Here is a 13702-nt window from a genome sequence, read left to right on the forward strand (position 1 = left end):
TTAATCATTATTTGATTTGTAGTAAGATTTTTATTTCTTCCTGTTTATTTCCTCGGTGTCTTGTAAAGTTTAGAAGATTGACCATTGTTTTCTTTGTTCTTCTTCCAGCAATTGTACTTCTTATCTCAGAGCCTTTTCCCAGTTTTGGGGTATTTGTCCATGTCACTGCACATGTATAGATGGAGTTACGATGACACCTCCCTGCTGATTCTTGTTTAAAACCACTCTCCTGGGCAATTTTTTTTTTTTTTCCAAAACGGACCTACCTTTGCTCAATTGTCCTCTGTGGCAGAACACCACCTTGTGGAAAAGGAAAGCAGAGCTTTATCTTTGCTTGGTTAGAAAGACTGAAAAGAACCAAACCTCCAGATTAGTCACCCTTATTTTTGGGTCGTTTTGGTTTTGATCAGCTCTGGATGATATCTGCCAGTGCTATTAATTGCCATATAGATGAGCTGTGTGGAATGAAAGTCAGAAGGCTGAACGAACCTCAGCGCCTTTACTAGAAGTTCTGAAGCAGTTACAGGGCTTAAAAAAGTGTGTTTATTTAATTTGATTACATTTATGGTTATGTAAAGAAGATTATACTGCTCTAATTAAGGGTTACTAGGCACTTCTATTTATAACTCAGGGAAAATGTTTCCATACAGAAATTTGGCATACAGTGTCTCAAGCTGAATAGTATGGCTTTCCTTTTTCTATTTCTCCCCCCCCCCCCCCCCTCCCCCTTTTTTTTAAGACTCTGGCTGTATTTTGTTTTGAGGGAGGCATTTTTTGTGGTTTTATATGCTTTTTATTCTCCCTTGGCAAGGCTAGATACATGGAAAAAACAAATTTTCCAGGCTCTTAGTCTTTTATGTCAACTATTTCCTTTTTGATATTTCAAACATTGTACTTTGGTAGTCATTACTTTTTAACAGAGCCAGTATATAATTCAATAAACAGTCACCTCTAAGTATCTGCCATAACTACTTTCTATACTTCATTACATGAGAATACTTCATTTAATATAATTAAGTATTATTTTTCTAAAACCAAACTGATTTGCCTGACATGTTTGGTGTTTAACATAAATACTTGTATATTTCTGTAGGGTTCACCTTTTTTTTTGGATTCTCTTCATATAGAAAAACTATTTAACGCCTTACTTGAATGTATCAAAGTTTTCTGTCTCCTTCTTGGTTCTGAAAATCCTTCCCTTCTACCTGTGGGGATGGTGCACATTTAAAGCCCTCCAGTTAGAGTTAAGGGGACTCAGTGCCTCAATTCAGGAAGCTCAAGTCCTGGTTAAGGTCTAATGCCGTCCAGATAGTAAACCCGAAGTGTTTAAACTCTGAATAAGCTCCTAAAGACTTCAGTCTGTTCTGTGGATTTGATGTTTGCCTTGTGAATGCAGATGGCATTGAGCCTGGCACAGAAAGTGACTGATGGCTCCTGTCACTTCTTCAGCTGTGTTTTAAGTTACGTCCAAACATTCTGTGACACTGATCAGAAGACTTAGCAAGAAAGTGGGGAGTCTCCTTTCCTGAGACCATTGCCAAGTGTGTAACTCCAGCTTCTTGGAAGAATGTCCTAAAGGCTTGGTTACTGAGTACTCACAGGACAGGTGAGACGAAGGTGAAGAGGTACTCCTTTCCTCCTCTGATTCAGCTTCGGCTACAGAGTGTGAAAAATGCTGGAGTCACTTAGCAGAAGATGGAACATGTAGTCATTTAGTCCCTGATTTATTTCTGAGTTTTATCCAATGATTATGTACCATAAAATGCATAAATATGACACAGGGGACTGAATCTAAGTATTTGCATCCCTTTTACTTGCTTGTTATCTGAGCTTCAACAATACAACACAAAAGAAATTAATTCATTAAGCAGGGGAGAAGGATGATGGGAGGAGGAATTGTGAGATGAATAAGAAGCTGGCTGATGAGGAAATAAGCGAGTATGTTGAAAGCAGATTTATCAGACCAAAGGGACATTGCTGGTGGAAATCCTCAGGTCTTTTTTTGTAAAGGTTTTCTTCAATAACACCAAACCAAATTTATTGAAATAATACATCCTTCTGTTAAAATAAAGTGATCACATTAGTCCGAATGTTCTAATTGTGAAATATCAGGGTGGTAAGATCTACTGATGACAGAAAGATGGGAGACATTGTCAGTAGCGTCCTGGATGCCACACAGGAGGAAATGAGTGACCTTGAAAAAAGGAACAGTAGAGTACAGTAGATTAAATCAGAATAAATTGAATGCAAAACAAGGCTTTTCTGGATGAAGAGCCAAGATGTTTACTCCAAGCCATTAATTCATCAGCTTGAAGAGTGTAAGGGTCTGTCTGTAGTGCTGTCTTGAATTTGCATTATGCGGCTGGCCCTTATGAGAATCATCCTGTACGCTGTTGTCAGTGTCGTGGTCACCAACAGTGAATTTTAGTTGGGACTGACTAGTGTGCAATAAGGCTACAGAGAAAGTCAGGGGAAAAGAGCCCGTGGCTGGAAGAGATTAAACGTGTGTAATATCACAGATGGAAAATAAAAATCAATACTTGAATGCCTTTCTGCAATGCCCGTTCACACCATTCTCTGTGAAATCCAGGGACTGCAGATCTCCTGTTAAGTGGCCATGAGAAAGGCTAAGACACTTGATACAGCTGAATGTACTGTTCTGGGAAGACAGGTACAGCTCTTCAATTTCAACAAAGTTTTACCACAGTAGGAACTGAATAGGATTTACAGGATTTGGCCTAGGAATTGAACACTTTTGCCACCGAAGTTTTATGGATATTTTTCATGCTCTAAATTAAGCTTTGGTTATCATAATCTATTTTAGCTCCTTTTTTTTTTTCTTTTTTTTTTTTTTCCCCCTTTTCCCAGTCACAGCTTTATTCATAGCAAGGCTGTGGCATTTGTCTTGTAACAAGAAGGATCTGATAATCATGAAATAACCCAGATTTATGCCCGTAGTGCTGAAGCTGTGCCATATTTGTGAAAATAACTTGGGGGAAAAAAAAAAAAAAGAGAAACAATATGCAGCAGATGTGAAGGCTTTACCTTCACATTTTAGTAGGTTTATACTGTCAGCGAGTGTGGGCTTAGCACAGCCTGACAAAGTTTTAACTTACCAGATGTTCCACGTGATCAAATAGATACTATGCAGCTGTTTCCCATTCTTTTTACTGCACTCAGATAAATATACAGTAAATGCTCTGAAATATGTTTATTGTATTTTGGCCAGTGTTTCGTCTGTTACTGTAGAGAGCTTCCTTTAATGCACGGGCACTGAGAACGCAGGGAAAAAACAAGGTGCTCTAGAAGTTTGGTGCAGATGGCTCACTTTCCATTGCTGTGAGAAGAAATTAGCAGCCACTTGGTAGAAACTACACTGGTGATACTAATAAGGAAGGGATGAAAAACAGTTTTAAAAGTTGTGAGATTAGCGGTCATATTTACGCGTGGCAGAAGCGACTTCTGCAGGCCGTGCCTGGTCTCTGTGCAAGCTCTGACTGCTGCATGCAGGAGTTGTCCCCTGGAGCTGACAGTTTCATGGCTCCAGTGGTATGTAGCTGCCAGGGGAGGTAAAGGTTGTAGAAGGAGCAGCAGTCCTGCAAGTAGCTAGCACTAATCCCATCAAGGGCTTTAACACTGGAATAAAGACGCTGGATTGGATTTTGTATTCGGTGCAAAATAGAAAACAGGGCACCTCCAGAGCTCCTGATGGGGCTGCCTGCGTTCTTTATCCTGTCTGCTCACCCGGGAGCTGGCTCTGCAGCCAAAGTTGGCCATCGGATTTGTTTTTAAAGATGCACAGCTTTTGGGGGTCAACCTAAGCAACTGCTCTGAACTGTTGCAGGTCCTACAGGCCCAGGTTACATTAACTACCACACCTGTCAAATTGATTGAATAACAGAGCAGCTAAATAATAAAAAAGGAAGTTTCATTTCCCTTCACCTGCTTTTTTGATCTCGTTTCTTGTTCCTCCCCCTCCAACTCCCCATGCTCTCCTTAGCCCTTTGACCTTACTGCTGCCTTCTTTTTCTCCTTTCACCATCAGCCTCCTGCCTTTTCAGATCTGCTCTTAAACCTGGAAATTTTTTCTTGTCTACCAGGGGCCTTCCTTGTTCTCCTTTAAATCTTTCTTTAAAACCTTCATCTTCCAGTGGAGGAATTACTTTCATCTTTCATTAATAATCTCTTCAACATTTCTTGTCTTCTCTGCCCTGTTCCTTTCAGATTTATAGCCTAGTCTTGCAAATTTTTACACAGAAGTAACTGTTCAGTTAAATTGGGAACATTCAGGTAGAAGCTTGGAGGATGGGATCGTTTGTTTGGAAGCTTTTTGAAATGGGAATATTTCTCACTCTGTAAGACACGGTGTTCATTTATGGTTTTATGTACATTTTTATAATAAACATTTGTAGCCTCCGAGGAGCAGTGGAACGTACGTGCAGATAACTTCTGCTTTATATTCCCTAATTCAAGGTGTGGAATATATTCTCACAGAGTTTGAAAGGCAGCGAGCAAACTTACTGTTGACAGTATGACTTTATACCCTGAATAATATAAGAACCATGAAAGAAGACAAGTACAAGCTGTGCCTTTTATTTTAGAGATCTTCATTGTTTAGTGTTTCAGTATCGATTTGTGTTTCAGGAATCCCAAACATCTGGACTGCCTGAGTACATAAAGATTGTAGAAGTTGGGCCAAGGGATGGATTACAAAATGAAAAGGTAATTTTTCTCTTTTTTTGTGTGTGTTTTGACATGGATATCAGTGTCATTTTCATTGTGTAAAATGCATACATCCTGCTAATCACCATTTTTTCTATTTTGTACAGTAAGTATATTTGTATATATTAATAACTGTCTTGCATGTTAGAATAAGATTATATTATTACTGTTTAGCCAGATGTTAAATCATATCACTTCTTGCTATACTTGGTTAACTAGCCTTTCTGTTACTCAGCCACCATTTTTTCTCTGGAATTTGTTTTGTCAACTAATTGCATTATGTCATGGCATAATTAGTAAGCACCACAAAACACTAGCTAGCTATTTTTGTAATATGTGTTTGTGCTACGTATGATACTGTAGTAGGAATAGTACGATAGATTTTGTCATATTTCCAGGTGAAATAACATGGAAAGGAAAAAAAATCACTCTTTTGATATTATTTGCCTGAAGGGGGATAGGGAAGCATGGAAGAAGATTGAAAGAGACTGTGTAAAATACAGTACATGTGTCAAAACAATCATCTCTTTCTGCAAACGGGAGGTTAAGCTTATACATGTTGATACTGATATTAAAGGTGTTAGTAGAGTTAATGGTATTACCAGAATAGGAGAATTACTCTGTCTCAGCCTTGGAGCTTTTTTTTATCCCATTTTTCTGTGGTTGGACTATTCTGTATTAGTTTCCTTTGTCACTTCTTTGCTAGGCTGATCTTTGGTTACTAACATTGAGGACAGATCTATAAACATTTACATAGTAGTGTTTCCCTATTCTTTTGTAGTGGACAAAGAAATGGAGTAGGATACTTCCTAATGCTTTCCCTGTATTGTAGCTTCCTACTCTCAATAAACAGTATAGTTATGGTATAATATACCAGTATAGTTCATGATTTTAAAACACATGTATTGATTATGTACTTATGACTTACAAAATTTCTTACTGCATGAAATACTTTACTATAGTATGTCTTCATGTTCACAGGTGATAGTCCCAACTGATATCAAAATTGAGTTAATCAACCGGCTTTCCAAAACAGGCCTTTCTGCAATAGAAGTGACCAGTTTCGTTTCATCCAAATGGGTGCCTCAGGTATGTAAAATCGTCACCATTTCTACTTTCAATTTACAGTGGAGTTTTCCAGTAGTGTAGTCCGTATAAATATAGAAGACAATGGAACAGGAGTAAATTATTATTATTATTATTTTTGTAAAATCAGATGCTGTAGTCAGGTGCTGTTTACACTATTTTCAAGTTTTGTCGTTTTATTTAGGTCCACTGAAGTTGGGCTAATTATTAAAAAGTAGTCCCAATGCATATGCATACTATATATACTAGGACTATACATACCTTTATCTGTCTGTCCCACTAATTGTATTCCAATGAAAAACATCAAGCTGGAAGAGTTTTTATTATATTCACTTGTGTCCATTGAAGGGCTTGTTGGAACACAAAGGTTTGTAACTTCTAATTATAAGGTGCTCTGCCAGCTGATGTTATCCATAGCCATGAATTGCTTGCCTTGTGGGGGGGGGTTACCTGTGGTGAGTGCAGACACAGTCAGTGTCAACAATTGAAGAAAATGACTGGAGCGCTGCAGTGGATGGCTACAAACTCTTCAGAAGGAGTAGGCTAGGAAGGAGAGGTGGTGGGGTAACCCTATATGTTAGGGAGTGTTTGGATTGTCTTGAGACTGATAGTGGTGATAACAGGGTTGAATGTTTTTTTTTAGAGGAGGTTGTAGTGAGGTGGGCATCGATCTTTTCTCCCAAGCAACAAGCAATAGGACAAGAGGGAACGGCCTTAAGTTGTGCCAGGGGAGGTTTAGTCTGGATAATGGGAAAAATCTCTTCACTGAAAGGATTGTGAAACGCTGGAACCAGATTGCCCAGGGAAGCGGTTGGGTCACCATTCCTGGAGGTATTTAAAAGACGTGTAGATGTGGTGCTTAGTGACATGGTTTAGTGGTAGACTTGGCAGTCTGTGGTTAATGATTGTACTTGATGATCTTGGAGGTATTTTGCAAGCTAGGTGATTCTGTGATAACAAGTTACATGGCCAGGCATGGTCTTGGCTGCTCTGCAGCTGCGCTGTTTCTCAGTCAGGGAGGAAGCATTAGAGTCTCAGCTTAGAAGTTGCTGCTGAGTGAAAAGGCAGTGTAGGCCACATCAAGACTTCTTAACAGAGCTGTTTTTGGGAGCCTCTGCAAAGCCTTATTCCAGCTTTTTCTTGCTTCTAGCTTTCTTCTCCTGCCTTTCTGCTTTCTTTCCAAATCTGAAATCTTAGACATTGTCATCACTCTCCAAACATAAAAAAAAATTTCAGGTGATTTCCAATTTCTTCCATGCAGCACTAGGGCAGGAAGTTGTGTGTGTTGTTTGCAAGAAACAGCAATAAGTGGGGAATGGGATAAGGATGGGTCAGGCCTCACCTGGAGCATTGTGTCCAGTTCTGGGCTCTCCGGTACAAAAAAGACAGGGAACTCCTGGAAAGAGTCCAGCGGAGGGCCACAAAGATGATATGGGGCCTGGAGCATCTTCCCTATGAGGAAAGGCTGCTAGACCTGGGTCTGTTCAGCCTGGAGAAAAGAAGACTGAGAGGGGATCTTATCAAAGTGTATAAATACCTGAGGTGTGGGAGACAGAGGGATTTGGCCAACCTCTTCTCAGTGGTTTGTGGGGACAGGACAAGGGGCAATGGTCACAAGATAGAGCCCAGGAAGTTCTGCACCAGCATGCGAAAGAACTTCTTCACGGTGAGGGTGACGGAGCACTGGAACAGGCTGCCCAGGGAGGTTGTGGAGTCTCCCTCTCTGGAGATATTCAGGGCACGTCTGGACTCCTACCTGGGCAGCCTGCTCTAAGGAACCTGCTTTGGCAGGGGGGTTGGACCTGATTATCTTTCGAGGTCCATTCCAACCCCTTCAATTCTGTGATTCTGTGATTCTGTGATAATTGGGTCACAGGATGCTGAGTGGGGCTAAGAGGTGTGGGAACAATGGATTGACACCATGACTAAAGAGCAACTGGGTTATAGGATTCTGAGCTACTTTAAAGTGAGTTGCTTCATCACTTATGTAGTGATAAAGATTTGAGAATATGAAGTCAAGTTACAGAGTGAGAAATTCAAGTATCCATATGAAGAGCAGTGCAGCTGATCTCTGGAGAACATTCATGGTAGAGGGGACTTCTTGTGGAAGCAACTCCAATTCAGAGATGTACAATCAAGTGAAGAAAATCCAGGTACGCAGAGCTTGTACAAATGGAGGAAACTTCTCAGAAATGCTCCCTAGCACCAGATCAAGGCAGCAGACTCCACTGAGTCTGAAACTAAAATCCCACTGTATGCACAGGAACAGTTGAGTATTTGTATGTTTAGTAAGGACTGTGCAAGTTGTTTATGAAGTAAAACTCAAAAGTAATTAGTATGAGAAAATATTTTTTTTAAAACAATTTTGTTTGCACATCTTCTGTCAAAATGTATAAAAAACTTTGTCCAGTTTAAGCTGAGAATGCATCCTGGAACTGAACTGTGTTCCAGGCTTTCCTCTGGGAAAAACATGGTATGATCATACTTTTTCTTATCATGAGGTAGCAGAGCGAACTGGCTGTATAGTACATACTGATTAATTTTAATGTTCCTAGGATCACTAGAGAAGGGCCCAAAGGAAGGATAATAGGAAAGAGGAAGAGGACACTGACAAAGCAGAATTTTTTTGGTGACAACATAGGAACAATATGCATTCAGACTGTGTTGATTAAAAGTGTATATGCTAGGTTTTTCCAAGTGTCATCAAACTTCGGTGGTTACAACAGAGAATAATAAAGACTTTTTGAATATAAGAAGAAAAAGAAGAAAAAGTAAAACAAAGGTGTATTTCTTCCTTTCATGTTTAATTATTTCCTTTTCCTATGGGCCATTAAGAATACCAAATTTAGAACAAGTTTGTCAGTTTTAGGAAAAATGAACAATCCGTTCTTATCTTAAATTCATGTCTGAATATTTTATTTTAGTGGCTTTATTTGTATTTAAATTGTTTTTTTATTTAAAAGATAAGATTGTGTTGCTCTGATAGGAAGTGCAGTCCTGACTTTGTCTTTTCTTTGCTCCTTTCTTTTTTATTTTCATAGGTCATGGGAATAGAATTCATGGTTATGTTTAGACCACTCATTCATTTATTTCTTTTTTTAGTATTTTAAAGCTCTTTTATGGTTTCCCATCCACTGTTTTTTTTGGCAGTGAAAAGCTAAAAGAAAAAGTTCCACAGTAGCAAGGTGCCATATAAAACAGGATCCCACACCTATAACCTAAATGGCCAAAAATTATAAATAACTTAGCTTAGAAAGCTTATTTTTAAAGAAATTTGGAAAAGAAATATTTTATTACAATTTAAAATCTTCTAACATGCAATATATGTTAAAATGGGATTTTACCTACAAGAAAAATAGTAATGGGACAAATGTAGTACATAAAATATTACTTGGACCTGGCAGCTTCATACTGTTTGAAACTCTGTCATTTTGGATTTCTAGTATATTTTAAGTCAGGCTATAACTTTAAAGTATGGAATTAGTTCCAACATTTGCTATTTAATTAATCATTTAGTTTTAAACATTCTCCCTTGCCCTGAGAAATTTTACTAAATTAAGGAATGAAACATTGTTCTTAAATCAATAAGGCAACACAGAACGTCTTTTGTGTGTTTATCAGATATGTTAGATGATCATGCTGGTTTAGTTTACATTAGAAGCAATTACTAAAAGTTGCATTATACCATCACTTGATTCCTAATGGAAAATAAGTTGTACCTGGCTATAAGACACATTTCATACCATGTATCCCCTTTATAGATTCATGGTGGGCTTGCATTGGAGGGGACATGCATGCATTTTTCTGGCATTTTTAATTCATCCATATTCATAAGAGAAAACCAATGACATGAAGATTCTAGGTTGACGGTAGTACTGGCACTTAATAATCTGCTATAATTTAATAGAATGTGCTTAGAATTGTCATACTGCAAAACTATCAATATCTTATCCATTCCAAATTACATGTTACTAAAGCTTTGTAGTTCATTTATTTTTTCATACAGTATTCCTAAACTGACTTTTTATGAGTGTGAAAAGAGTAAGAAATCCAATTCAAAATCAGAATAAGTATTGTTTGCTTGGAAGATTTGCATATATGAGAGATGATTTAAATAGTATTTAAAACACACTATTGAGATTACTTTTGTAAAACTCAAAATCTGTAAGACATGAAATACAAAGGATATGTGTTATTTTATCTTTATTGTTTTCATAGACAACATTAAAAATAAACTTGATTTTCTTCCACTTCTTTCAAGAAATAAATTGTCTAAATAATCTACAGTTTATTACATGAATAAGTCACTGATTCATCTTCTTGATTACTACAGGGAGCTATATTGAATCTTGAGTGAGAAAAGCTTGAGTATATCTTGCAAAGGTAGAATTTCTCTAGTGAGGGGAGGCTAAGGAAGACAAGTGCTTCAATAAAGTATTGTTCTTTGACCTTCATGTAATAAACAGTATGTTCTTCTTTTAAAAGAAAATCCCAAGTATATTAAAATGTTGCACTATGCAGAGTTCTGTATTTTGCTTTATTGTTTTATGAATAGACTTATGATTAGTCTTTTCAAATATTCTGGTTACAGTGTTGCATAGGTTCAATTACAGGTAAGACTGAAGTCACATTAGTAAGAGTTCTGAGAATTCAGTATGTGGACAGTTTCAAAATTTAGTTATTCTGTTAGTTCCACCTATGGAATCCATTAAGGTAGTTTTAAAGTTACAATAACAATTGATGATTAATATGAAAAAAAGTTTTTCAGTGTATGATGCAATTTATGTTGTTACAGATACACACAAAAAGAACATTTTGATAATTTTAGCTCCAATTCTGTATTCACGTAGAATTTGAATGCTTGCAGCTCAAGTATTCAAAAGTTAAGAAATGCAAGAAAGGGCACTTGTACAACCTCAATTTAATCCCTTTGCTGTTATCCTTTCTGTATGAACTGTATACCTAATCTAGACAATAGCACTGTCTAAGTGATTTTTTGCTTAGATACATAAAATCAAAAAATAATTGTCAATCAATACCATGTTTTTCTGTTTTAGATGGCAGATCATAAAGAAGTAATGAGAGGCATTGAGCGACATCCTGGAGTCCGATATCCTGTTCTCACGCCTAACCTTCAAGGTTTTCATTCTGCTGTAAGTGCATTTGTAAAAGATGTCCACAATTACCTCCTTCCTGTTTTCCTGTTTTCCTTTGCTTCCAGCTCAGTACCATAAACTAGCTATTTATCATGTATCCTATCCTGTTAGAGCTAAACTAAGCTTTTTTTTTTTTCTTTTAATGAAAAACTCAGTCTTCATTGTGAAAAATGACTGAATTCACAGAGTAGTGTTAAGTTCTATATATTCAAGCTTTAATGAAAGTATCATTCAATCAGTCTTTGGAAGTTCATATAAATGATGATTGCATGTAAAGAGAAGGAGAATTCCTTTTACTTCTTTGACTTGTTGGCCCTGGAAAAGGTTCTAAAAAGTGTGTTTTCTTATTGGAAAGTAGTGAGTGAATTAAATGAAAATGGTTTATAGGATTGTATTAGATTTCTTAAATTTCGCATTTGATTTCAGTAGGGTTCAAAAATTGTTAATTGTTTCAGTTCATACTAGAAAATATTAAGAATGATAGGACTTGAAGTGTTTGGAGTTACAAAAATGGAACATTTCAGTCTTCATAAAACAATACATTTTTTCTTTGTTTTCTGAAAATTTTTTTAGGCTTCTGTGACTTGCCTTGATATAGGACAAGCCATATTTGAAAGATGTATTTCTTGATGGACATTTGTGTATAGTCTGTCATTCAGGTTCTATACTGCACATGCAATCTCTGTTAAAACATGCAATCTCTTATACATAGGCGAGTCAACCATTGGTAGTCAGATTTATAGTGCCACAACCGTGTCTGCAGCGGTAGCTTGTATGAATTAAATTATATCCCTACATGCTCTACTTAGAGATATAGTGAAGAGAAAACAATAAAGAAATAGTTGCAGGTGATTCCTGAGTTCTTTCTTGCTGCTATGTTATTTTTTCCCTCTATTTGAAAGGGTTTTTGTTCCTGTAACAGTTGCTGAAGTTTGGAAGTTACCCCTCAGGAGCAGAAGGCAAAGGGAAAAAAGTGAGAAAAAATGAGCTAGAAAAAATGATTTTATTATTTTATTTTATTTTATTTTATTTTATTTTATTTGTAGAAAAAGAGTAGTATTCTCACTGGAAAGTGAGAATTAATTAATTAGCTATTCTCTTAAGTTTAAATGTTTTCTCCAATCACTTGACTTTCATCATTCTGATTTACCTCGTGTTACTTGATTTACTGAGTACAAGCTCAGGCTAATTGCCCCTTCGGTGAAGCAAAAACATTGACACATTCTCTAGGCTGGTATTTGCTTAGAGACTTTTTCTCAGCGGACTCCAGATATACATTCTATGTATTGTCCCTATCAACTATGACACCAAGACCAGTGGAGCTCTGGATCCCACAGTTGACTGTATCAAGGAAATTCCTGTTGATTACTGTTGCTGGTGTACAAACATGCAGGATACAGAGCCTGTCGTAAGTGTGAGAATGACTTCCTGGCATTCACTAGGAACAGAATTTTTTAGAGGATGGATATTTCAGGGATGTTATATGATCTTTTCTTTTTGTGAAAAATGAAATATAAGTATCAATCATTGTTATTTTTGGAGTGTGTTCACATAATTTCCTACATGTCAATACCTACATTTATCACTTCAGAAATGTACATGTATCCAATTGCTAAGAAGAGGAAGGAAATTTGCCACAGCGTAATGAACTCAAAGTTTAATTCAATTGGTTTGTATGCAGTAGATTAAAAATAATGTAATTAAACTATTATTTGAGATACAGATGAGACTTATAACGTACTTTAAAGTTCTAGAATGTCTTACAGAATTAAACAATCTAAACTTCTAATGCAGCGTTATGCTTCTGTTTTGTTGAAATGTGTTTTTCAGATTGCAGCAGGAGCTACAGAAATCTCAGTATTTGGTGCAGCATCTGAATCTTTTAGCAAAATGAATATTAATTGTTCTATTGAAGAAAGCATAGAAAAATTTGAAGAAGTTGTTAAATCAGCAAGGAATATGAATATTCCAGTGCGTGGGTAAATATAAAGATTCTTAAGTAATACAGAGATATTGGAGTCGCTGTTAAAGGGATTATTTTTGTACCAGTAGAAAAGGATACTACCAAATTTTTACATCTTAATTTAATGAAATAATAGTCTTTATTGTGAAAATACTTTTTAAAAAAATACATATATTTATTAATTTTGTTCTATATCTTGCAAATCCTAATGACAACTAGTTTTTCTGGAAATTGAAAAAAATAACTGTATCTACATATCCATTTACTCTGCAAATTTTTATATTATCACAGGTGACAGAATAAAATTTGTTTTGTGTTGCTTAAAACTTATAACATTGTTTCCAGAACCTTAAAAAGTATCCTGCATGCAGAATAATAGTATTGATAATGTATCACTTATACACTGTAGGATCAAGGTATAAAAATGATGGAACAAATTTTTTCCTAAAGAAAAAAATTTCATGATGGTTATTCTGAAATCTCCAGGAGCTGAAGTGTATGGAGTATCTAGTGCATGCAACTCTGAAATCTTCCAGTATTTATCTTTATCTAGAGTATTTTATTTTAAAGTTAAAATACTCCTTAGGGGTACTGGCCCTTGGACAGTCTTTCATTTGCTTTTTCTGTTGTATTACACAGATCTGCATATCTAAGATTATTGGTGAATGTCCTCGTGGATACAGTAACGTTCATATAGTTTCAAGATGAAACTCAACAGTGAGGTCCATTGAGGATTATTAGTCATACAAACTACATACAAACTCAGGCTAAGGAA

At 36.5% G+C, this 13702-nt stretch overlaps 1 protein-coding gene across 8 annotated transcripts in view; it reads left to right on the top strand.

Annotated features, from left to right (window-relative positions):
* HMGCLL1 (3-hydroxy-3-methylglutaryl-CoA lyase like 1) overlaps positions 1–13702 on the top strand; it is a 96460-nt gene that overhangs the window by 19868 nt on the left and 62890 nt on the right. For 6 of the 8 annotated variants that reach the window (XR_013948976.1, XM_080586505.1, XM_080586503.1 and 3 more), the window contains exons 2-5: positions 4645–4722; positions 5704–5811; positions 10866–10961; positions 12795–12943. Coding sequence is in view for 7 of the 8 variants with exons in the window: in XM_080586503.1 (XP_080442629.1) it covers positions 4645–4722; positions 5704–5811; positions 10866–10961; positions 12795–12943 (431 nt within the window). In the remaining variant the exon portion in view is untranslated. The remainder of the gene's footprint in view (positions 1–4644; positions 4723–5703; positions 5812–10865; positions 10962–12794; positions 12944–13702) is intronic. The other 2 variants (XM_080586501.1, XM_080586504.1) reach the window with 2 other exon arrangements.

This window comes from Anser brachyrhynchus, assembly GCF_964034855.1.
Source record: "Anser brachyrhynchus genome assembly, chromosome: 3".
NCBI classification, from domain to species: Eukaryota; Metazoa; Chordata; class Aves; order Anseriformes; family Anatidae; genus Anser; species Anser brachyrhynchus.